At 40.1% G+C, this 27122-nt stretch overlaps 1 protein-coding gene across 3 annotated transcripts in view; it reads right to left on the bottom strand.

Annotated features, from left to right (window-relative positions):
• Positions 1-662: 662 nt before the first annotated feature.
• The window catches only part of LOC130569222 (A disintegrin and metalloproteinase with thrombospondin motifs 14), a 40146-nt gene continuing 13686 nt past the window's right edge, over positions 663-27122 (bottom strand). The window contains exons 4-22 of one of the 3 annotated variants that reach the window (XM_057358716.1): positions 25431-25627; positions 21997-22080; positions 20070-20226; positions 15328-15433; positions 14510-14653; positions 14301-14433; positions 14000-14113; positions 11848-11996; positions 11587-11759; positions 10712-10845; positions 9711-9834; positions 9336-9416; positions 7759-7922; positions 7484-7649; positions 6826-6958; positions 5992-6199; positions 3785-3914; positions 3605-3700; positions 663-2406 (exon numbers count right to left, since the gene is read on the bottom strand). In XM_057358716.1, the coding sequence (XP_057214699.1) occupies positions 1877-2406; positions 3605-3700; positions 3785-3914; positions 5992-6199; positions 6826-6958; positions 7484-7649; positions 7759-7922; positions 9336-9416; positions 9711-9834; positions 10712-10845; positions 11587-11759; positions 11848-11996; positions 14000-14113; positions 14301-14433; positions 14510-14653; positions 15328-15433; positions 20070-20226; positions 21997-22080; positions 25431-25627 (3023 nt within the window). In that variant the 3' untranslated portion in view covers positions 663-1876. The remainder of the gene's footprint in view (positions 2407-3604; positions 3701-3784; positions 3915-5991; positions 6200-6825; positions 6959-7483; positions 7650-7758; positions 7923-9335; positions 9417-9710; positions 9835-10711; positions 10846-11586; positions 11760-11847; positions 11997-13999; positions 14114-14300; positions 14434-14509; positions 14654-15327; positions 15434-20069; positions 20227-21996; positions 22081-25430; positions 25628-27122) is intronic. The other 2 variants (XM_057358717.1, XM_057358718.1) reach the window with 2 other exon arrangements.

Here is a 27122-nt window from a genome sequence, read left to right as displayed (position 1 = left end):
TTCTATTTGAGTCTTAATAGGTTTATATTATTTATTAACTTAATATACCTGTATCATCCCTTTCGCGTTAAGTTTAACAAATTGTATTATTCAAAGGGACATCCTAAGCCCAAATCCCTCTATCACATGCCACAATCTGCTGCTGAGTCATTATATATCAGGAAGGATTTTTTATTTCTTTGCATTCGACTCTGATAAGCACTTTATACGAGTGCTGTCTGTCTCTTCTGTGCAAGACTTTGAGTTCATGCAGAATAAAATGTTTTAAATGAAAATAAAAGTAGCATCAGGATCGTTTTCTAAAGTATGCCTTCATGAATGTGAAGCACTTTATTCAGAGGTATGGTCAATGGTCAGCCCTCGGGGTCCGCCTCAAAAGCGGGGCCCCAGGCACTTGCCTGCCCTATTCCTACCCCTCCGCGTGTACCAGCGGTCACGCACAAATCATTTGAATTGAAAAGAAAAATAAAATGACACAGCATGGGTCCATTTCATTTCATTTACTTGAAAAGGGCCGGCGACACGTCTGACAGGTGACATGAAACTCCGCTGCAGAATCGACTTAAAAGTCCTTTTAATGGGTTATAAAGCTCTGAATGGCTTGGCACCTTCTTACCTTACTGATCTTTTGGTGGAATAAAACATGACAAGGAAAAGTGCAGAAACTCTATTTTTAATCACTTTAAAGCAAAGTAATGAAATGATTTAAAATTCACCGTCATTGTGTTTGAAAAAATATGCATTCCTATTTATATAGATATTGTCTTCAATGAATGTCAAGAGTGACAAAAAAAACTTCAAAAACGGTCAAGAAATGAAGATTACGAGGTGAAATCTGTCTGAGAAACAGGTTAAAAAAAGAGAAAACAAATTCTTTTTTTTATGTGTATATTTTCCTGTATTTCAACTTCCTACAACTTAATGTAATAAATATTAAAACTTAAAGCTCTCATTCACGTATATACAAGTACTATACAATACAGAAATCAGATGAAACCACAAAGAGAGAGAGAGAGAGAGCGGACCCTCATCCAGACCACCAGACGCTCCTCACATTTATTTACACTATATACATCACCTGAAAAACTCAAACATTAAAATATCAAAACTTTTTTCTTTGACTTTTAAAGCGTACACACACAAAAAACAACAACAACAACACTGCAGGACATGCATTAGAGGTGCTTATCATTTCACAGGTGAACAGATGCGTCACATTAGATTCATTTGATGCAAACCAACAACATGTCCATCAACATGAAGGCGACAAACTCAAATCCACTGCTTGCTTTCTAATGCTCAAGTAGTTTTGTGTAGCAACACGTAATGACAGCGCCATCGTTGCCATGAATTATGGGTAATTCTGTCATCACCACAGAACAAACATTACATAGCATCGTAAACAATGAACAAACAGAGGTGACGAGGGTGACATCTGTCGTCGAGTCCAAACAGCAGATTGAAAATCAACACCGATACTGACGCAGTCAACCCCGACACCTTTGAAATAACAGCACCTGCAATTGTTTTCCGTTTCATTTAATTCCATATAAAGCAGAGAATCGTGGGAAGTGCAGTGGAAGGGCTAGATGACATCAAAGACTTCTGAGGTAACCAATCACGGCTCTGCATCCACACGAGAGATGTCACGGATGTAAAACATACTTTGTGTTCCAGTAGAAATATCGAAACATCCTTAAAACAACATGCATTTACTCCAGGAGGACATTTGTTCCCGTTTTACTTCACATGCTCTTTTTTCAGCTCTAAATGCAGAGGGATTTAGAGATCATCTTCAGCCATGCTTTGAGCAAATGTATGTTGTTTTTTGGATGATTTTACTGATAAAGAGAATATTTGTTGCTCCGTCTGGTGATCATGTGACCGGTGAGTTCATGTCCATCGTGTCCGTCTCGTCCGCCGCCGAATCCTCCCTGTTTCTCCTGCTGGTAGGGACGGAGTCCACCGTGCTGTTCTGGGCGGGATGTGATGTGCTGTTCCCACCGAGCTCTGGAGGTAGAGATGAGGTTGAGTTCTGGAGTGTAAATGAGGCATTGGTGGGTGCGCGGAGAGAAGACGCCTCGTCTGGTTTAGGGCTCGTGATGGCAGAAGTGAGGTCCGGCCGGGTGCGTCTGACGCTTGCTTTAGTGGTGTGGAGGAGTGGAGCGGCTGTGGCCGGTGAGGCGGACGTCTGTCGTGTGGGAGCGGGACTCGTCTGAGGTACAGAAGGGAAAGTGAAATCTGGGAGCCAGGAGAACGGAGGGTGAAGGTCTGGAGAAACGGTGCTGACACCTGACTTCCTGTTACAGGACTCGCAGCACAGCTTGTGATAGCCCGGGATAGAGCAGTACCGCGCCAAAACCTCCATCTGACAGAAGATGGATTTATCACCCAGACACGGCTCATCTGAGACACAACGACAACAAATCAACATCTTAAAATGAGGTGGTCAGAAAATCTTTTGGAATCTTATTGGTTCTCGGGAATATTATATGGAGTACATACACATATAATTTACTACAAACATCGCCTTTTCTGTTTCAATCTATTATTCGGGGAAACAGTTTGTCTAACGCAAAGAACTTCTTCAGATGAAATGTGAAATGAACGCAGAAAAAAGCACAATGAAAATCTGAGCGATGATGTCATTTAGTGAATTACCTTTAAAAAAAATCTGTAAAAAATCATATCTTCTTACACCGGACGCGACGCGACATGACAACCTGCTTGTTCTTCATGGGTTTGTAACATCGCACTGCATCCGGTGTGGACAAAATGTAAAATTATAATGTGTTCTTTTTTTGTAAAAAAAAAATGCTGGCCGCATTTGGTTACAAACAGCAGCCGTACGCCATGACTTCATCAGCATCTGTGCACGAGGGCAGCCCCGAGAATCAGATAGGCAGCGTGATGGAAGTCTATTTGAATTACAAACAGAGAGCGTCTTTGCAACAACTAATCACATATTTAAAAACTACATAATTTCTCCCTAGAAATGCAATCAGAAGTTGTTGAAAGTGAAAATTAAACTTACATTTATACAAAACTATGCTCCAACGGGCGTTTCGGCCACCATTGAATTTTTTCGAGCTTGAGCCGCCTCGACCAATCACGTTATGGAAACGACAGGTCTCTGTCATTGGTTAGGTGTGAAAAGGAGCTTGACTTAGGGCGTTTTTTTTCTGAAAAGTTTTTTCAACCTCAAAAGACGCTCTGAGCTGCAGAAAAAGACGCCGGCGCTGGCGTTTAGAAAAGCGCTCGGGACGTTTTTTGAAAACACGGTTTACTCCACAGGATTATAATGTCAAACAGACGCTAGCAGCTTCGAAAAAGAAGTCAAGTCTGAACACGGCCTTAATCAGTGTTTTTCATTAATATCAAAAGTCTGTAAACATAAATGCATTTAGGTGGCAGAAAATTGTGCAAAATATTAAGACTTAATTTCAGAATCATTTTTTTCATTGATTTAAACAAAACTCGAGTATGAAAGATGTGTTGATCACTTATGATCATCTCTGATGTCAAACAGCCCTCTTAAATCCTGTAAAATCAAATGTGCCTGTCAGAAGAATCATGAGCCGAATAACATCCATCAATCACTTACTGGAGATTTTATCCACAGTGTTTTCTGGAAGTTTCTCTCCATCTGCGGTGAAATTGTCCAGTAAATCTGTCTCAGCAGTCGGAACAGGAAACTCCCCTAAAACAGAAGTCATTTCCCGTCAAACAGGAAGTGAGTGTACAGCTGAAAGATGACTTTAGAGAATGATGTGAGACTTCAGACCTGTGCAGGGTGAGAGTTTACAGACGGACACAGATTCTGGTTTCTCTCCGTCACAGCGAGCCGGACTGCTGTCTGCCGCTCTACAGATCACCTGACGCTGTCGAATCCCATCTCCACAACTCACCGAACACTACAGTAAACACATCACACCCGCACAATGTTTACATCAATACAACTCTTTATTTACAGCTTCTCAAATAATGACTTTTTTAGATATAAAAATGATATTTATTTGAATTCTTTAATCAAGAATTTCACTCAAAGGCATTCAAAGGCTGTTTTGTTAAGAATTAGATGATGTGTTAGATAACAAGAGCCAACAATAAACAACACATTTTAAAAACAAAAGTTGGAACTGTTAACATTAGTTAATGCACCATGAACTAACATAAATAATTGTGCGTTAACAAGCATTCATTAAAGATAAACAGCTACACTATATTACTCATCGTTAGTTCAGGTTAGTTCATGCATTTACTAATGTTAACAAAAACAAGCGTATTGTAAAGCGCGTTATCAACTTTTTAACTGGTTAGGTGTTATGTATGTATGTTAATTGCTTTCACAAAAAATACAGAATGAAAACATCAAACAAAATAATCAAACAAAATAGTTACATTGATTTGTAAGAAGTGCACATATACAGCCATGGAAAGAAATACGAGATTGTTTCAAAATTATTCTCACTTTTTCTAAATTTACAACATTGTTTAGGTAAAATTATCATTTTTGTTTCATTCTCTGAACTCCTAAAAATATTTCTCCCAAATTTCAAGTAAAAATATTGCTTTGATGAGAACTGGAGAAACAGGTGAGAAATAACAGTAAAGATGCTCCGTATTTTTTTAGACCTCAAGAAAACAAGTTCAGACTCACTTTTAAGCAAAACAACTGTCATATTTCTACATGTATTTAGGAAAAGTTCAAAACAATTGTTTTATGTGATAATCTGGATTCTGATCTCAGTTGTCACGTGTCTTGTCATGCTGTCAGTCTGCTGGATGACTTTATGTCACTCCTGAGGTTTGATTTGGTTGAAATTCAACAAACACTGGACTGAAATGAGCACAATACATCTAGAAATGATGATTAAATTAATATTTAGAAGGGTGTCTTTATTTTTTCCACAGCAGTATATGAATTTATAAATACTTACATACACTACACACTAATAAAATATATATATATATAAATATTACAACTGTGAAGCGTTTAAACTTTTTAATCTAATTAATTACAAGATGTTGCGATTAATTAATCTAATTAATCGCAACTTAATCAAACATCACTTTGGGGCGAAAATATTATTTAAAGCCATAAAAAGACAACACAGAAAGTAGCTTCAGATGTTCAGAAGCTAAAACGGCCATAATTTCGTTCTTTTCAAAAGCTGAATTATTATAATTAAAGACCAAAACAGTTGGGTTACTAACATTCTTAAGAAATATCTTCCTTTTCCCCCAAAGAAATAGTCATCCAAGTTTGAAACGACATAAGGGTAAGTAAATGTAAATAAGCCATTTTTTTATTGGGAAAACCATCACCAATTTATTAGTATTGTTATTATTTAACTTTATTATTTTAATACTGTTCAAATTCTTTGAAGAATTAAACGCTGCCAGTAGGTGGCGATAACTGTCATTAATTCATTAGATTCACTGAATTCCTTCAGGATGCTTTATGAATGAACGAGCCACTGATTTATTGACTCGCCCAATTGATTCCTGCAAGAAACATATTCATTTAGAAAGGAAACCAGCTGTGTGTTCCTCAGAGACGCGCAACACCTCTCCTGAGGCTTTCTAGGTCATATTTTTGTAGAAAAATCAGCAAAACAGACAATGTTGTCCATAAAATATATCTTACAATTAATTTCTTATTTAATTAACTGTTGTATAAAATCAACATGACTTGAAAATCAACACTGCTATGATATTGCGCTTGTGTGATTGCATAACTAAATAAATATAAGTCAAAAGCTCATCCAGGGTGATTTTTGCACAGATATCTTTAATTGTAGGTTCTATTTAGATAACAGTGTTGTATTTATCAAACAGATGATTCTGACCCTAAAGTGTTTAAAAAAGCAGAGGAATCACCTCACCTTCTGTGTTAATGCAGGTTTCTGTCTTTTACACGTCCACAGACGGGCAGATATTTCAATGTCTGGTGTTGTTTACAGTATATATGGAGTAATCAACACACACCTGTGACCAGGCTCCAGTCCTCCATTGAGACGGGCAGGTGGTGATGTTACAGGTCCGGCGGTTCTCAGGACGTTCACTCGTGCAGTATTTCGTGTGCACGGCTCTGTTGGTGCCGTTCTGAAGCGGCTGCATACACTGAACCACACGAGTCTGATGTCCCAACTTCCCACAGGACTTACTGCACGGACCCCACTCCTCCACAGCCCACCTGAACACACACACACACACACACACACACACACACACAGAGAAAAACGGAGCTGTTGATCTTTACAGATTTTAGCTTCGCAGCGGGACAGTTCATTTCTGTCATCATGTATTCCTCCTCATGTCATGTCAAACCTGCATGAGTTTCTGCATCAGAACACAGAAGAAGATATTTTGAAGAATGCCATTTTTCCCCGGACACGTCCTGGTCAGGATCTCGGGTGCGTCCTCTGGAGGTCACGCTTGTCCGCCGCATACCTCATCGTGGTTTATTGTTTCAGATTTAATTTCAGAAAAGCAACCGTTATTTTTTTAAGGTAAGAATAAGAGAAATAAATGTTCAATTGATGCTTTTTTCACTGAAATGTGGGAACCTCGATGACGTATGCGGTGGACAAATGCGACCTCCCCAAAATCCTGACCAGGACGCGTCTGGGAAACATGGCACGTGGGTCACCATAAACAACACTGAACCCCGTTGACTTCCATTATATGAACACAAAACCACTGAGACATTTCTTGAAATATCTTCTCTTGTGTTCCGCTAAAGAAAGAGTCCCAAGCAGGTTTACAAACACATGAGAGAGAATAAACGAGGAACGGCAGCAGATCATCTGATGGACTCACGTGGGTTGGCTGCAGTTGTTTGTGTTACAGCGTTTACGGATGGGTTTTGGCTTCTTGTTGACCTCACAGAAGTTCCTGGGAACCAAACGTCCGTCACTTTTCCTCCGACAGCCGTATTTAGTGTACTGAACTCCTGACAACAACACCAGAGGAGAATGTTATTTGGATATTCTCAGATGTTATCAGATAGCTCAAGAGATCTGATGGAGATCTCAGTTATGTCTCATTTAAGTCTCAATTTTCTCTTTGGAGAAATGAAAAGAGAAACAAGTGAGAGTGTGATTGCTGAGACACACGAAGAGTCTGGAGGTGATTGGAGAGGTGAAATCATCTGGATTCGAGTCAATGTGATGAGAAATGTGTGAGTTGATATTGAGATTATTGAGATAAGATTGACTTTTGATTGCAGACGAGACACATCTGAGCTCAGTTTGACACACTGTTGACATCTCTTCTCAAACTCTCACGACACACACATTTGACAGATTTCTGACTCTTTTCTCAGGAGAAACATCTGAGACGCAGATTAAAGCAAAGAGTTACGTTTCCATTCGCTCTCCATTTAATCTCATTGATGTCTATGCAAATGTTTCTTTTCCTCACGGACACTCCTGTCGTCACATGATCAAACACACGTCACACACACACACACACGCACCTCCTCCGCAGGGTTTGGAACACTGTGACCAGCTCTTCAGTGCCCACTCATACGTGTCGAGTTCAGAGAGCAGCACGTTGTTGTTGTTGATGACGGGCAGGAGATCTTCATGAATGATGTATTTGTAGCTCAAACTGATCTTTGTGTCCTCCGCCTGCGGGACCACCTGCTCACACACACACACACACACACACACACACACACACACACACACACATCTTCACCTGAACACCTGACGTACAACACAAACATCATCCCATCTGTGTCTCACTCACCAGAACCACGATGCCTTCATGAAGCGGTCCGCTGGTTTTCAGCGATTCTCTGTGGTTTGCCAGGGAATAGTCCCACTCCAGACCGTTCTCGATGAAACTCTTAGATTGTGTTTCTTCACCTTTAGCGTTCAGGATGAAACTGCCAGTCACCTGATTCTTAACGGCTGATGAACACACAGAAGAATTACAGCCGAGAATAAAAGTCTCTCACACAGGGTTTATCAGAATTCCACGAATGCATTTCATTTGTTTATTTGTGAAGCACACGCTTGTTTCACAAAGCGCTTTAAATCCAAAAACAACAAACAACCAGTTAAAACCAAACAAACAAGACTACATCAAAAACAAAACAGCCTGCAACTGAGCTCCACCACATGTCACATGACAAAACACTTGAGTGTTTTAGCAATCACAATATTTTGTTAATATATACTACATTAAATGTAGTGAATACCATAGTATATTTCAACATGTACTATAGTAAACTATAGTATATTATAGTAATCACTACACTTTGTTCATGTCTAGTATTCTGTGTCATAAACACTGTAGTGTACTTGAATATTTACTATAGTAAACTGTAGTAATCACAATATATACCTAATAAACTCTAGTAAACACTGTAGTGTACTTGAATATTTACTATAGTAAACTGTAGTAAACTTTAGTATATTATAATAGTTCATACACTGTGTTAAGGTTTACTATAGTATTCTGTAGTATTAACCCTAGTGACCAAATAAACTGCAATAAATACTGTTGTATACTTATAGTAAATGGCAGTATACAGTACTAATCACAATATGTTGTAAATATATACAGTACTACGGTAAATGCATTGAATACCATAGTACATGTCAACATGTACTATACTAAACTGTAGATAATTGTAGTCTTCTGTAGTATATTATAGTAATCGCTACACTTTGTTAATGTTAACTATAATGTTATGTACTCTAGTGACCTGATAATCTGTAGTAAATACTGTAGTGACATTAACTATAGTAAACGGAAGTATACTGTAGTGTATTACAGTACTCACAACATTGTGTTAACGTACACGGCAGTATTGCGTAATATTAGTGTAGTGAATACTATAGTAGAATTTAGCACTTACTATGGTGTGATTTAAAAACACTAACAGGTACAGTATCTAGGAGTTTAACTACTAAACTGAATACTAATGTTTGCTATAGAGACCCCTGAGGATGCACCGGAGTGGAAAACACAATAACAGAACTGAAATCCCTCTTGTGTAAAAGTGTTTGTGTGCATGTCACTGCGTCGAGTGTGTTTAATTCAACATTACACGCAGGGTCACGATAACACATGAAGAGTTTAAGTGGGATGGCAGCCGTAAATGTATGACATCATAATGATCTTCAGTGCAGGCCGAACAGATGAATTCTGGGAGATTTGAATTCACGTGTGTCTGACTGCACAAACTGTTGTTGGACTTCTCAACACGAGCTGATTTGAGCTCAATTTTCACGTGATCGGACGACTCTCACTGAGACATGAAGTCTGATCTGATCTCCACTAAACTCTTGTCACTGAATCCACGAGTATGAACTCACCGATCATGTGCGGGGACGTGTCATTCTCTTCGATCACGATGTGCCGCGCTCCCACAGGAATGTCAAACATTTTCAACAATCCTGACAAACACACACGTACACAAAGACATCATATCAGATGAACACAACTCACAACAAACGTCATCATGTCACGCAAGGCGACTTAAACATTTCTCAAATAAAGGAAAGTTTTATAATCAGAATCATATTCTAGGCTGTCACTATAGTAAAACCAGGATTGATTTTCAGAACAGCTGGTCTGCTGCTTCTCACATCTGTTTGTGTGTCACCGTTCACGCGTCAGGACAGACAAACGAACTCTTCCACGGTGAAGGAAATGTGTGTTTGTGAGATTGAAGGTTTTGGTTTGTTTACCTGTCTTCTTGGGTGTTTTGGTGAGCATGAGTTTGACGGTGCGACAGTGTGAATTATCCCCTTCACAAACACCGCATTTATCTTCTTGTTTATAAGAGCCAACCTCCTTATCACAACCTACGTTCTGACACACACACACACACAATATATATATCATTCATATTCATGTCAGTGTGTTCATGACTCTGTGTAAACCTTTCTCTACAAATCACACACATACACACACATCCACTGTGTTTGTGTTTATTTAGCTGTGATTTATAAAACAAAATTGACTCCAGAAGTAAATTTGACCAAACAAATAGTTATATTTGACTAACTATCAACCGCTAATCACGTACATTTTTCAAGTTTCAAAGTTTTCTTTCAGGATTTGAGTTAGTATCTTTGAATAGCTTGTGTGTGTGGGAAGGGTAAACCCTACGGTACGGGGACAAAATGTCCCCACAAAGATGGCAATATCCAAAACCCTTGTCCTTGTGGGGACATGTTTTGGTCCCCATGAGGAAACAAGCTTATAAATCATACAGAATGAACTTTTGTGAAAATGTAAAAGAGCAGACAGTTGTGTGTGATTGTTAGGGGTAGGGAATATGAGATACAGTTTGTACAGTATAAAAACCATTGTGTCTATGGAATGTCCCCATAAAACATGGAAACCCAACATGTGTGTTCGTGTGCGTGTGTTGTGTGTGTGCATGTGTGTTGTGTGTGTGCGTGTGTGTGTGCGCGTGTGTGCGCGTGTGCATGTGTGTTGTGCGCGTGTGTGTGTGTGCATTGTGTGTGTTGTGTGCATGGGTGTTGTGTGTGTGCGTCCGTCTTTGTGTGCGTACGTGTTTGTGTGCGTATGTGTGTGCGTGTGTGATGTGCATGGTTGTGTGTGTGTGCATGTGTGTTGTGTGTTGTGTGCATGTGTGTTGTGTGTGTGCGTCCATGTTTGTGTGCGTATGTGTGTGTGTGTGTGATGTGCGTGTTTGCGTGTGTGCACGTGTGTTTCTCACCAGACATTCTCCTCGTGCACACACACTGAAGAGGTCAGAATAACTGCAGCGTGTCCCGTCGTGCATCACCTGATTCATGAACACAACCTCATCTGTCTCTTTAGAGCGGCAACTCATCTCACACTTATGAGCCTCTGACACACACAAACACACAGACACACACGAGCCTTTAGACATCACCATCATGACTTTGAGTAAAACACAAAGAGAGAGAGAAATATGTTCACTGTGCGTTTACTGCGGTAAAGATCCCAGAACAGAATTTTCTACATTCTGAGTTAATGACAGATTTCTGTCACCGGACCATTCATCTCTACTGTACCATCTGACATCAAAGATAGAATCTGACGAAATGATTTGACTAACGTTACAGTGAGACGGTGCATCATGTTTAAACACATTTCTTTCAATCTTTATTTTCTCTCTCCTGTTCTGCCAAGAACATTGAGTTCCTGTGACTTCAGCGTCAAACTGAGTCCAGAGGTTTATCTGACCACATCTGCACAGAACTCAACTTCACCGGACATCACGCTCACGCATGAAACCAGACCAGAGGAAACATGCAGAGATCTCAGTGTGTTTCATTTACATCTCAGATGTTCCTCCTGAAATAAGAGAATCAGATGAGAGTGGGATTGTGTGAACACACGAAGAGTCTGGAGGTGATTGTAGAGATAAAATCATCTGGAGTTGAGTAAATTTGATGATGAGAAATGTGTGAGTTGATACTGAGATTATTGAGATAAGATTGACTTTTGATCGCAGACGAGAGGAATCTCAGCTCAGTTTGACACAGTGTTGACGTCTCTACTGAAACTCTACTGACGGAGAACTATCTGAGACGCAGATGAGAAACCGGGAGAGTTTGACGTTACCGTCAGGATGTTCATATGGAAGCCAGGTGTGTTTGATGTTATTGTAGTATTTGTTGCTCCTCTGGATGCACTGCTGAGCTCTGAAGTCTTCATACGGACCGGGGCAGTCTTCAGCGTTACACATCTGATAATCAAACGTTGAGCCGGGACAATCACGACCTCCGTACGCCGGACTGCAGAGACACACACGAGACGATCGTGAGCAGTTCAGTCACTCACGAGCTCACAGACGGACGGAGCTTGAACACACACGGGACTCACGCGGGGTTATTACACTGCCGACTGCGTGAGCGGACGCCTCCACCGCAGGTGCGAGAACACGAGCCCAACTTTCCCCATGAACTCCAACCTCCGTCATGACCGTACGGCTGATGAGACGACCTCCAGATGCAGTGACCCTTAAAACACCACTGACACACACACACACACACACACACACACACACACACACACACACACACACACACACACGCACACACGCACACAACACGTGCATGAGCTGCAGTAGTACTTGAACTAAACCTAACGTGGATGAAGTGCTTGTAGTGCTTCACACTTCATCGCTGCAGGTTTGTGATGGTAAAGGCGAGAGAGAACAGTGTCAATGATGTGTAATGATGAAGAACACAATGTTTCTGGAGCCGATGGAAATTTCTCTTCTGTCTCAGTCTCTGAGAACTTCAGTGTAACTTACAGGGGTTTTACCCACTGATCTATGGAAATGAGACAACGCTAAACCAACGGCAGGAAGCGATCGCGCCGCCATCTTGGTATGCCCAACTGACAGAGAGCGCCATTGACTTACAGTCAACACGACCATCTGAAACAACCCGTTTTTCAGCTTATTATGCACACCATACGTTTTAATTTCACGTATATGTTTAAATGAATTGTTACTTCTGATGTTTTTCCAATGTTTATGTTTATTTTGGGCAGAGTAGCGTGGTAAAGAAATCAATGTGTAGAACTGTAGAAATGTGTTGTACTGGCACGTGTAAATGTTTAGAAATAAAGCTTCATGACTTAAAGAACATATACAGCCTGTATTTATCTGTATTAAGACTTCAGAATAAGCACATTTGTCATATGTGGAGGTGTCTTGTTAGGCCCGATTCACATTTCGCCTCTAAAACTGTGCAGAAAACGCGGTGCGAGCGCGGCACTCTGAAAAGTTTAACTATTTCCATCTCGATGCGGCGCCGACGGCCACTGCACCGCATGCACGTCGCAACCGCGTCGCCCCCTATTTGCGCACGCCTGTCACGCGTCTACATTTAAAATAACGAATATGCACGCGGTAAAGACAGGAAATGTGAATCGGGTCTTAGTCTGCTGAACTGATATGTCCGCTAACGTACTGAAATGAAAATGAACGTAACTCACTAATAAGCTAATAAGACGGGAACACTCCCGACTTTAAATGATGAACCATTTACCCGCTGAAGACATTTGCGTTGTAAGAATGTACTGTGAGACTTCATTTATAAAAACGGGGACTTGTAAGTGACTGGTTTATCACTAATATGTGATAACTCCCTATTAATGTAATACGTTTGGGCATACCAACATGGCGGCGCGGCAGCTTCAGTGGAAAGACGTCATGAGCAATCCACTCATTATATAGATCCGGGGTTTTTACTCAAAAACAAATCTTATATTTTCCTACAATATTTTTATCAATTTAACGGTTTTATTTTGCAAAGCGACTCAATGCTTTGGAAGTTTTTTCCAAACTTAATTATAAATCAAACTTTTAAACCGACGGTTCAAACGATAAATCAAATTGTATCAAATTGATTTATTAAATCCAATTCAAAACAACAATTTAGATGAAAATCACTGACATGCAATGATATTTTGATATAAACATCAGCTTTATGGGGAACATTATTTTATATAAAGAGAAATTAATCTGATTATGATACCACATTACTTTATAGTTTAAAGGAATAGTTCTCCCAAAAACTGCTCCCCATTTTTGTCCATTTATTCCAACAATTATATGTATTATATATGAATTAATTATATTCACATGTTATAATGTTCATTGTTCTGCTGCTTTTAAACTGAAGCTGTTTTATATGGTCATTTTTTACTTCAAACATTTACATTTTTTGCACGTGATGTGTTGAATTTTACACCTTGTCCACTTTAATTAATTCGACAATTTTATCAATTTAATTATAAAAGCTTTTGTTCAGTCATCTGACTCGATTCTTTTCAGTTAAGCCAATTATTGTCTCGAGGTTTTGCTCTAAATAAACGAAATACAGTCGCGAGAAACTCTATGACGATGACCTCAGACATGACCTTCTGTCACTTTCATAACCCACGAAATCTTCTGCGAGAGAAAAGTGCTCTTCCTGCTACACAGGGACATCTCAGAAAGCCCTTTAAGCGCGACGGGACTCACTTTGCCCGGAGCACATTCTGTCCCGTCCACCGGAGGACCTTTCTTTGTCTTACAGAAGTATTGATTATCAGGATGACTGCACCACAGCTGTTTACACGGGTCGAACGTGCGGAACTGGACACAAAACACAAACATATTCAGTCAATGATGTTCGCTAGACAGAAGCTGTCCAGTGATTTCTACCATGACAGTTTTGATTTTACGATGGCATCCAAATAGACTTTACACATGTCAGATCTGACACTAAAAGCTCTCATATGCTGCCCATCAGATATAGACGTATACAGAACAGAAGACTCACAGCTGTGCACATCTTATATCCCACGCCGAAGTCGAAGCGACACTGCTCATCCATGGAGTAATTTATCCCTGGAAGCTCTGTGAGTTTGGGCCATTTCAACTCGAACGGATCGTCCAGCAGACAGTCGTACGAGCTGAAAGAGAAACTCAACACTGCAATTCACATTCGCATCTCTCCGTCTATTCGTGTTGTTGTTTTGGATGTCTCACTGGATGTATCTGTTGAGCTCTTGTTTACTGCAGCGTGACCAGTGATATCTGTGGAAAGCTGCCTGAACCAGTGGAGCCATAATACTGCCCATACTGGTCTCATCAGAACACCGGTTCCCCTGACCGTCATGTTCCATACCCAACCTGAGCCAAACAACAACAAACAATTACACAACTGAACCACAGAACACCCGGACACTAAAAACCCACGCTTTTTAGCTATCAAGTAGCTTGACTTCGACTACATAAAACTGACAAAATACCATTTTAAATGAAGTGAAAGACGGATGAATCCTGTAGATGTTGTGTATGAAGAACGAGACCACAGTAAAGAATAACAGAGATGAGTTAGGGAGGAAGAGTTTGACCTCACGGTGTAGAAAAACTAAAACCATCTTTGAAAAGTGTAAGAATGACATCTCAGGATGTCCCACCTACAGGGGGCGCTGTTGTACACCACAGTCTTTATCATGTATATGTTATCACATCACGTGTTGAATGCTGGGAAACGTAGTAATCACAGATTGTTTTGTTCAGTGTCATGTTAAGGGTGTGAAAATGCTCAAAAACTCCTGAAGCGCTTCGAGATCGCGGTGTGTCTTATGCGTCAGACGTTCAGCCAACGTTCCCATAACCAACATGAAACATCTCCCAATATGCTTCCTAATAAAATGTTCTACAGCTTGAACTTGTTGTGAAATAGCTTTAAGGATTACATTACAATCTTTAGTAGAAATACCCTTTCAAGAGAAAGACAAAGTAAGCAAAATAAAGTTGACAATGGTTGCCGCACAGAAGGAGAAGCAGGATAAACTCACACGTGTCCGGTCTCGTGCGCCACCACAAACGCAGATGAAAAGCCGTCTTCATGGTTGAGCGTGCAGCTCCTCAGCGGGTGACACATGCCCGTTACCGGCGCGTAACCTGGGCAACAGAGATCAAAGTGAAACGATGATGGGCTGGAATGTGACACAAGGTGAGACGTCAAAGGTGAACTCAAATCTTCTTGACGCAAGCACTTTACGCTGCACACTGAGAGCTTTCAACTACATCAGATCAAAAATGTTATACTACTGTACAAGGAACGACTGGGACTTCTAGAAACATCTTTCTACTAAAAGACACCATCAGGGCCGGCCCAAGCCTTTACGGGGGCCCCAAGCAGAATTTAATTTGGGGGTCCCCTGTGTCCCCAATACAATCGACTATTGTCAATGTTTGATTATTTGCACGCACACTTTAAACCTAACACACACAATTCTATTAGTTGAAGCTGAGCTTGGGATGTAGGGATGTCATAAAAACAATAACACATGAACCTCGCATGACAAGTGTGTTGTGATTGTCAAAACATTTGATGATTTCTTTACTTCCAATTTTAGGTGAACTGTCCCTTTAAATTTTGAGCACAGACCATACAAAGGTTGTGGAATTTATTGTTCAATGCATTTAACTATTTGCAAAAATTTTAATTTTAAAAATCATTCTTATTTTATTTCAACCACAACCTATAAACACCCTTTTAAAGCCACACAGCCCTTGAGGATGTTTTATTTTTATTCATTTTTTTAATTAATGTATTTACTTGATAACCATTAAATTACTTTACAATATGCACACACAATTATTCTTCACCTTATCCCAAATAAAACTCTGAATCGACAGATAATTATAAATTACACGAATCACGTAAATTACATATATTTAATCTAAATCAGCATTTTGTCATTTGCATCAGTGAATACTGTCAGAAGTTCAACATTTTTACCGTTAAACACTAAACAGTTGTTAATTATTGAATGTTTTTAGTCACTTACAGTATGTCGTGTGTTGTACAGCACTCTTTCAACTTTAATACCGAAGCGTCTTGCTGAACTACAGCTGAAGACGTGACAGTAGCTCCGTCTTCTTTGATTTGATTGGTCAGTGCTCGGCTCTGTAACCAGTAACTCCCGCCTCCTTTCATCTGATTGGCCACCTCACTTATTTTGATATTGCAATGTTGCGTTTAGTCAATAATTTCACAAATTTTGACACACACCACAGAAAAAATTTTGTGTACGGCCCTACGTGAGAAAATGGATGTGTGTCGTGATGAACATATCACAAAAAAACTGTAATTTCATGTGCTCTTAAATTATTCTTTATAAGAGGAATTATAAATTGAATCATTTTCATTTTAAACAAACTAAACCATCATGTTGTTGATAAAAATGTCGCCTTAGCAATAAACTTAAATAAGTAATTGAAAATAAATGAAACAATTATAAATAAATGAAAGTTAAAATGAACTCTAAATGAACTAAAATTAACATGAACTTCAAAAATAAAAATAAATCTAATTCAAAATATGAATAAAACAACAAAACAACAAAAAATACTACACTTTTAACAAAATAAAACCATCCCACATGATGAAAGCTGTAGTACATTGCAGACATTAGTTCTGTAGTACTAACTATAGTAAAGTTATCAACTGTAGTAAATACTGTATATACAACTATTTAAAACCCTTTTTAAAACTATTTTTGGCACTGTGAGGGTGCAAAAAAATCAAAATATTGAGAAAATGGCCTTTAAAGTTGTTAATCAGAGGCGCTGTAGCAGGCCGTTGCTAACTCTATTGGCTTACCGCTGTAATGCCGTCGTGGAGAGGAGATGAACCCGAAAGCTTTACATACATACCAAACTTGAGCGGGTCATACCTAAAGAGCGACAGCAGCGAGTGATGTTTGTAGGCGTTTCTGTCCATTTTTGTTAGCGATTTTGCTCCATCAACTCACAAAAATATTTTCGGTAGGAAATTTACAAAATATCTTCATGGAACATGATTTTTACCATCGATATACTGTATATAACTAGATGCCGCATTCATGCGCTCCATGCACGTAGACGTGTCCGCCATCTTGGAACAGTCCACTGACGTCACTCACAGTTTGCAAGAATGGCCCAACACTGCGCTGTGCAGCCATGGCTGGGAAAGCCACGGGGATTTAAATTCCCACAAAATGGGATAACCTTTCATTGTTGTAATGTGTTAGTGTAGCAGATATAATGTTTGAGTTTACACAACAATAAATATGTTTTCATAATCATACACAGTCGCACCGTTCCAATATGGCGGACGACCTACGTATAGCGGCCCATAGAAACAGATGCTAATGCGGCATCTAGTTTTTATATCTATGATCTTTACTTAATATCCTAATGATTTTTGGCATAAAATAAAAATGGATAATTTTGACCCATACAATGTATTCTTGGCTATTGCCACAAATATTGCCATGCTACTTAAAACTGGTTTTGTGCTCCAGGGTCACATTTTTACAATAGGAAGTTTCAAAACCACTATACTACAGTTTACCAGAGTAAATACAATAGCATACTACAGTATTTTTCCCTGATGGTCAAGATTCATTCTTATAGGGGAATTTTCTGAAACTGATTTCAACAAAGACCAGATGTGTACATGTGCTGTTTAGTTTATATTTTTATAGCTCTGAGTCTCCGTCAGGAGCACAAGCAACTGTTAAAATCAATCCCACACAATACAGAGACGCTCCTGAGACACACAAACATAACAACACAACACAACACAACACAACACAACACAACACAACACAACACAAACAGAGAAGTCCACTCGATCAAGAGATGTGCAGCGCTCGAGCACAGCTTAAAGCCCAGTCCAGACTCATCTCAATCATTCATGCGAATGAAACGGACAGTCTTTGGCATGCAGATGAAAAGCAGAAGATGCAGAAGCTTCCCTCTTGAAACAAACAAACTTAAACTCTCTAAGGTGGTTTGCTGTTCCGGGCTGGTTTAGGCTAGTCTTCTAAACCAGCAATCCAGACCAGCTTTCACCTTAGATGTGATATATTAGCAGTTATGAAGCGCTGTGCTTTTGTTAAAGCACCAAAAACAAGTCAGCCGGTCCAGCATCCCTCCATCACATTTCTGATATTTTCACTTTCTATGAGCCATAAAGGATGCTGAAGGTTATTGAATATTTTACCTAACAAGATCAGAAAGTCAAACACATATTTAGGCAAGCAGGCGGTGTTTGTGTCAGAAAGCAAGCTAGCGCTGCTGACCTCAGATAAATAAAACTCAAGTCGATGTGAGCTTTGCATTATTCAGCAAAAGCGATGTTGTGTAAAAGCGGAAGTCATGTAAAGATAATACTGTGTACTAAATCTGTCCCACAATCGACAAGTGACAAACAGATTAAGACAGTACAACAACAGAGCTTCAGCCCTGTTACCACATCATTTCACACTCAGGTTAATGACACTCAGAAAATAATGATTCAACAGTGTGATGGAACGACAGGTTAACAATGCCATTCAGTTTCTACACAAACTAAAGTTTTACACAAATGTTCAATGCAAAAGTTCAACTCTGTTACTGTACGAAAAACAACTCAACGTGCACATTTCCCAAACGCGTTCACATGTATGTTTTTGAAAGCGTGCGTCTATATTTGGCCTGAGGGTTAAATGTTGAAACGAGTGCGTGATGTTTGCTCACGGGGGCAAAAGGTTGAGGTTTGAATACTGCGGGACGCACCCACTGCCATGTTATGAGCACAACACAACCCGCAGTCATAGTAACAGCAGAGGAAACAGGTATACATGATCGTCTTTTAAACTTCACACAAACATCTTAAAACCTACAACATCCATCAGAAGAGAGTCTCAGGACTTCAAAGACAAGAGGTCACGTCTCAGTGAGCATCGGGGGTGAAGATCGGGGTGGACGTCAAACAAGGACGTGACCTTCATTCATTCTGTCTTTTTTATTACACTCGTCCCAAAAACGCTAATGGAACACTTGTAATGGGACAACAACTTCATCAAACGTTATATTTCTTTAAAGGTTTTTAAATTACATAAGCACAGAAAAACACAAACGCTTATTATACTTCGACATGCACTTCATCTCTTGTATAAGTTGTATTTTATTCAGTTGTGCACTTTATCAGAAGAAAGATTTCATTTGAAACAAAATTGAGGCTGTGAGGAAAATAACATACGTTCTGTTTAATAATGTTTCTATTGGAAATGTTTTGGTTAGACATCATTGAATTCATTTGTCAGAAATAAAAAAATGTAAATGTACAGTACACCCTGACTGTACGCCTGTCAATCACAGCCCTCACCGCATTCATCACAAATGAAATCTACCCCGAATAAAGGCCACAGTTTAAATTGATTTAAACGAATAATTTACAAACTATTTGTGTTTATAAACCTACGTAGTTTTAAAAGCATGCAAAAAAAACAATTCAAACATGAGAGAAATAACTAAGAATATTAGTACACTAAATGGATGATGGGATGTCGCAGCTACCAAAAATACTAAACTACCAACATTTTTCTTCTACATGCCAAAAACTCTCCTTCGCAACACGGCGGTAAAAGAGTATTTTTGGTTGTTACGGGTTGGCGTCACTGTCCGGTTCACGTGGTGTCCCGGTGTCATGATGCCAACCGTCAGAAGAGAATTAGTGTGAAGCACTTACTCTGCACAGCCTCGATCGAGAGAGACACAGTACCTTGCATACCTGCGGGACCAAAATCTTGCCTGGTGAGGAAGATGGCGTGATCGTGATGTTCGGCGTGATCGGGGTCCAGTTTCTGCTGACTGTTTGCCCAGCGACACACCTGCTCCAGACTCCGAGACGGATTCCCGCGTTCAATCAGACTCACAGACTAACACACACACACACACACACACACAAACATTATGACTGTTGAGTCCAGACTGGTTGAGTTTAGACCCTCAGCTTCTGGACCCTGAAGCAAAACCAGATCTCAATATAAACTCACGATTTCTCATCAAACTTTCCCGAAACCAAATGATGTGAGCTATATGTGGCTTTATCCTCTTACTTCATGTCAACAATTCACAACAAATGTGTGTCTATTTTTCTTTCTCTTTATGAGAACATCTGAGACCTGATGAGTCATGAAAGAGCAGAGAGGACGTCCTGTGTGTATTTTAAGGACATGGAGTCGGTTGTTTATCAGGATATACTCCCAGAACAGCCCACGTGACCAGATGTGATGCTGACAGACTGTGTTTGTGACTTTGTGTTGAGCTCCAGACTAAACACACGAGACCCCGGACAACCGGACCGGCACAACCATCAATCATTACAACTGACACATCTGATATTTCTACAATCGGCGGCTAAAATCCCAATCAAACGACATTTTTAAAAACAACATATAAAAATGACGTTAACTGTCCCATAACGTTTGTTTCCTATGATAAAACTGCGCTTAAAAAACATTCTTTTTCATTTTGCTGTAGATGCTAAGCATGTGTAGGGCGGCCATATTGAGCGTTGCGTTCCTCCGCATTCATTTCAATGGCAGTGACGCATCTTGTTAATATTAATATCTTTACTATTGAGAGGGTCCATGAACTGCCATGACCAAAGGTAGCCAATCAGCAGTAAGGGGCGTGTCCACTCATGTTGACGGAGGGAAGAGAGCAAGTGGGCATTAGAAAGACTGTGGAAAAAGCTATGTCTTATTACTTAAAGCAAAGGTTCTGTGGATTTTAAGTGTGAAAATAAGTATAAATGTCAGGCAGGAGCTGGGACCCGCATAAATATCATAAAGACTTTCCAGCGGAAGGCGTTCCGGCTGAGAGACGTTGGAGAAAAACATTGTCTAATTTCCAAATTTATAATAACAACAACAATTTTTTAGAAACGATTACCCTGCCTTTAACGTAGAATCTTTTAAAGGGACAGTTCATCCAAAAATGAAAAATCTGTCATCACTTACTCACCCTCAGGTTGTTTCAAACCTGTATAACTTTCTTTGTTCCAATGAACACAGAGAAGATATTTGGAAGAATGTGAGCCATTTTCAGTTCTGGGACATCATCCACTACCATAGTAGGAAAAAAATATTGTATTTTTTGTTCTGTTGAACACATAATGAGCTATTTTGAAGAATTTAGGAAAACAAAGAGTTGTCGGGCTCCTTTGACTATCATTTCATTCTTCCTACTATGGTAGTCAATGATGTCCCTGAACTGAAAATGGCTCACATTCTTCCAAATATCTTTCTCCGTGTTCATCGGAACAAAGTAATTTACACAGGTATGAAATTTCATGAGCGTGAGTAAATGATGACGGAATTTTCATTTTTGGGTGCACTATCCCTTTAACTGTGTGACACACACACACACACACACTACAGAATACACACACTACAGTGTTTCCTGTGAGATCATCTTTGAAGAATGTCACTGTATATCTCAACGAGTTTTAATATCATAAATATCAGTGAGCAGATGTTGATCAGAATAAAGCAGACTGAACGTCTGATGTTCACAGTCTGATCTCTGCTGGACGTCTATTAGAAACTTTTAACTCCTGACACTCTATAAAAAATCCATCTATGGACTTTTAATATGTCGTGTGTCTCTGTCACTCTTCAGAAGGATTTGAAGTGCTCGCTCACCTGACGATAACCCACCAGTATCATCCGGACCAGAACAATGTTGATGTTTGTTCCCAGAGATTCATCATGATAGATTTCATCTACCTGTGACACACACAACAGAAAACAACAAGTCAAAAACAACAAAATTCTGATTCAACCTCGACCGACAGGAAATCCATTCAACGTCTTTAACCTGCTGCATTGTGAACAGAAACACTACAGATGTAGAATATACAATAAAACCCATGTTTGTGTGTAGGAAAGCACAGGACGGAGTGAGTCTGAGATTGTGAAAACGCTGGCATGTGTCGACGTTTCTCCAAATGAAATCCTGCAGGTGTGTGACGTGTAAAACAGAGAATAAAACACCAAGAGCTGTGAGGAGAAACACCACCGGACACACCCACAATCCACCGGCCAATCAGACGTGTCCACACAGAAACATCATATTACAGACGTAAAAAAGACACTGAGCTGATGTTCAATCCTTACACATCACGGCCCAAAGAACTCACAATAACAATATTATCACAACAAAACACAATAAAAAAGAATCAATAAATACTATTAGTAAAGTCATGGATCGTGGTTAATGTCCGTAAAGGGACAGAAGACAAAAAATATAATCTGACTGTAAATTCATTGGATTCTGGTGGTAATTACGTGCAAAGTCTTCTTCAAACATCTGCCAAAGTTTGTTATTATGCAAAGCCAAAAACATCTGAGCGACTAAAAATGAGTCTGGACGGTAGGCTGATGTATAACACACACACGCTCACACAGTTAATGAGGCTCTTGTGTGGAATTGAAAGAAAACTCTGCAGCACATGAATCTGAACGTGAACCGTCTGCACAAGCCCACAGTCCTGCTCCGTCTGACACACACAGCCAAAAACAAGAGACTTTTCCATTAATCAGGAGGATTGAATGACAAAATGGGGTCGTGGAGTTTACAGATGTGTTGTGGTTAAACTCGAACATCACTTCCTCTTTGTGATGCATCTGCGGCCAGAGAGCAAAAAAAAAACATTTTTATTCTTAATTTACTTTTAAAGGTACAGTTCACCTCAACCTCTTGTCATTTCAAGCCTGTGTGACTTCCTTCCTTCCTTCTGCAGAACACAAAAGAAGATATTTTGAAGAATGGACCCCATTCACTTGCATTGGGGTCCAGTGCTGTTCGTCTACCAAAATATTTTCTTTTGTGCTTTTCTGCAGAAGAACAAAAGCTCATAGAGGTTTGAAGTGACAAGAGAGCGAGTAAATGACAGAATCTTCGCTTTCGGGTGAACTGTCCCTTTAAGAGTGTCTGGAACAAACAGAAGAAAAGTCAACGAAAGAAAAACCGGAAAGAGCTGTAAGAAAGTAAAGCAGGTTGATTTGGTTTCATTAAGATCATTCAGGAGGAGATGTTAGACCAGAAACTCTTCTCCATCTGGTGTGGTAGACGGGTTGTTATTATGTGTTGGTTTGTGATGACACGATCCTCGTCCTGCCGTGCTGACACTTGTCTGGAATGATGTCAGCGTGTTTTCACACATGTGGAATCTCTGAGGATCGGGTTCAGGATTCAAGAAGACATGAACACTGTGAGAATCATGCATCTGTAAACACGTTTTTGTTCTTTATGAGGTGCGACCTCACGAGAGCCCCGTTTTCTGTTCGTTTATCATCTCACAGACTAAACATCTGAAAAACATTTCTGTAAAGGATAGAACCACTGATGACTTTTGCTTTAGTCTCATCTGCGTCTCAGATATTTCTCTTTCTGAGAAAAGAGTCAGAAATCTGACAAATGTGTGTGTCATGAGAGTTTGAGTAGAGATTTCAATGTGTCAAACTGAGCTCAGATTCGTCTCGTCTGCAAACAAAAGTCAATATGATTGAAGATCTCAATGTGAACTCAAACATTTCTCATCACATTTACCCAAATCTACAAGCTACGTTCCTTTACACCTCCAGCCTCTTCATGTGTCTCAACAATTACACTTTCATTTCAGTCTCTTTTTTCTTCTCCAAAACATCTTGCGTTGAGACTTAAACTTAGATCTCCTGAGCTTTAAAAGACAAACGTGTTCCATGAGCGTTTTGACAGACACGCTGGAAGTTTCATGGTTCACTGCAAACACATGTTGATTTTCTGGTCATGAGAAGTGCAGCTGTTTCTGGAGGTGTTGAACATCACCGGTCGGGTTCAACGTCACGCCAACACAAGAGAAAAGCTGAACCACCACTCCATACCATCAACAACACGAAGCGGACGTTCAGAAATCCCTCTCCGGTGAGTCCACACCCACAAACGTGAGCAGTCTGTGTATACACGCAATGTCTCAAACACACGCCGAGGGTTAAAACATCTCATCATTTCATCAAACACAAAGTAAAGATGCTCAGATGTTCCAATCCACTAGTCAGCGAAATAAAAAACCATTAAAGCAAATGTAAATTGTGTCGTCATTCAATCATCCTCATGGCAGTCCAAACCCGACTGATGTCATTCTGTGTTCAGCCATATGGGCTTGAAATGACGTGAGGTGACTTTTTGGGAATGCGATTGTTTGTGGAGCCGTGAACTCTGTTCTCCATCACGGTGGTCAGTGTCTGATCGGACCTCCTGACCGTAACAGTTACGCCGTGAAACCGGCTCCCTGACTCGAGGGATTTTCTCTTCATAAGCAGATTAAGGTGGCAGGAGCTGGTGGAACATGAATTCGTCAGGTTTATTCCTCTCTCTCTCTCTCTCTCTCTCTTCACTAATCCCAGAGCTTTTATTGCTCAAATGTTTCTCTTTCATAGCTCAGGAGATCTCAGTTGTGTTTCATTTACATCTCAGATGTTCCTGAAATAAGAGAATCAGATGAGAGTGTGATTGTTGAGACGCATGAAGAGTCTGGAGGTGTAAATGAATGTAGCTTGTCGAGGTGAAATCATCTGGATTTGAGTAAATCTGATGAGAAATGTTTGAGTTGATATTGAGATTATTGAGATGAGATTGACTTTTGATCTCAGTTTGAGCTCAGTTTGACACACTGTTGACATCTCTTCTGAAACTCTAATGACAGACACATTTGACAGATTTATGACTCTTTTCCTCAGGAGAAACATCTGAGACGCAGATGAGACTTGAGCAAGTGTCTCCATTCACTCTCCATTTAAACTCCAATAACTGAGATATCAAAGAATGAAAGAGTTTAAAAACCATTCACCTTTCCAACAGTAGACACGGGGAGGCGAAAGTGAGACATGGATGAGACATGAATGCACACTTTTGAAGGACATAAAGTAAAAAAATAATGTTCCTCTCCACAATGATCTCATCCATTGCAAGTCGTTCTTTCATAAATAGTTTCACATCATTTTACAAACTTATTTCGATTGAAAACCAATAAACGGTAGCATGAGAAGCCTCTGTAGCATGACCAGTACTGATGTTTACAGCATCAGTCACTTACTATGTTCATGAGTGTTAGGACGTAATTCTGCACGTGTTCTTTGCCATGGAAACGCACGACGGAGTCGTCCACCGCAAGCAGCACCTCAATGTTATAGTTTTCTTTCTCTGCATGTCTGCGTGTGCGCTGCGTCTCTGATAGCTTCTCCTCCAGCGTGTTCACGGCGTCCGGCAGCTCAGCGACTCCCACATCTGCCACTAACAACACAAACACAGTACATCTGGATGAGACGTTTATTGAGTTCATCACTGTGAGTGTTGTATGAGAATCCTATGAGCTTCTATAATACATGAGCTACACGCCAATGACAATCCGATTATTAGCATATTAAAGATGATTTGAGAGACACCATCCTTGGTCAGACAGTCCCTTTAATACCATGTTAAGTTAGTCAACATTCAGGATCCGCCCTCTGTTCACTGTTATCAAACAAAAACCATCAATTGTAAAACAAAGCAGCGTTCCCTTTTTAAGACAACAAACCATCTGGTGTCAGAATAGAACGAGATTAAAAAACGATGTTGACTGGAGGATTACAGATCCTGTTATTCATAAAGCTGTTCTATTAAAACAGAAGCGGGAGGTTGGAAATGAATTAAAATGAAAGAACGTCATGAATTTTACACAGAAGATCAAAGCCAATCATCTTAACTTGGTCCGCCGTAACATTTAAAAAAAAAACGGAGAGACTTTAAATGCACGTCCTGAGACGCCACGTGTTTGAAAGTCCAAAACGCTGCTACATTCAATAGGAAAGTAATTTCCGCCGCTCCTAATGATAAATTGACGTTAATAAAGTAATCTGATCGGTCTGTCCAAGAAACTTAATGTTATTTACAACGTTATACTCAGCAATCCACAGCCACAGGCAGTCGGTTTGCACACGCAATAGATCGCGTTCCCAATGTAAAGTAACTCCAGGAAGGGTACAGATAAGGGAAACACGGTGTTGTTTTTATTACTGCATTCATTATGTACGAAAATACAGCTATATTTACGAAAACAGCTGTTCATATCCCTCCAGAACTTGCACTTCAAAGGATCTGACCCGATTCACATTTCGCGTCTTTTCCACACGCACTTTACACCTCACACCAACTCTGACATTCTCTCTACACAACACCTATCACCTTCAGTCACCCCACCTCCTGCACTTCAGATCAGTGAAGAGGATGTGTGCTGAGTCTTTAGGAAACAAAAGACAAGAAAAGCACCAGGCCCAGATGGTATCTCCCCAGCCTGTCTTAAAAGCTGTGCTATTCAACTGGCCTTCATCTTCTCTCAGATCTTCAACAGATCACTGGAGCTGTGCACAGTTCCTTCCTGTTTCAAGTGCTCCACCATAATCCCCATCCCAAAGAAACCCAAAATCACAGGACTGAATGACTACAGACCCGTCGCTCTCACATCTGTGGTCATGAAGTCATTCGAGATACTGGTACTGGCTTATCTGAAGGACATCACAGAACCCTTACTGGACCCCCTGCAGTTTGCCTACAGAGCAAACAGGTGTGTTGAGGATGCAGTTAACATGGGGCTGCATTTTGTCCTGAAACATCTGGATAGACCAGGGACCTATGTGAGGATCCTGTCTGTGACTTCAGCTCCGCTTTCAACACCATCATCCCATCACTGCTCCAGACAAAGTTAACCCAGCTATCTGTTCCTGGCTCTATCTGTCAGTGGATCACC

This window comes from Triplophysa rosa, linkage group LG18 (genome assembly GCF_024868665.1).
Source record: "Triplophysa rosa linkage group LG18, Trosa_1v2, whole genome shotgun sequence".
Lineage (NCBI taxonomy): Eukaryota > Metazoa > Chordata > Actinopteri > Cypriniformes > Nemacheilidae > Triplophysa > Triplophysa rosa.
The sequence above is the reverse complement of the archived record's forward strand: the minus strand, read 5'-3'. Positions and strand labels throughout refer to the sequence as shown.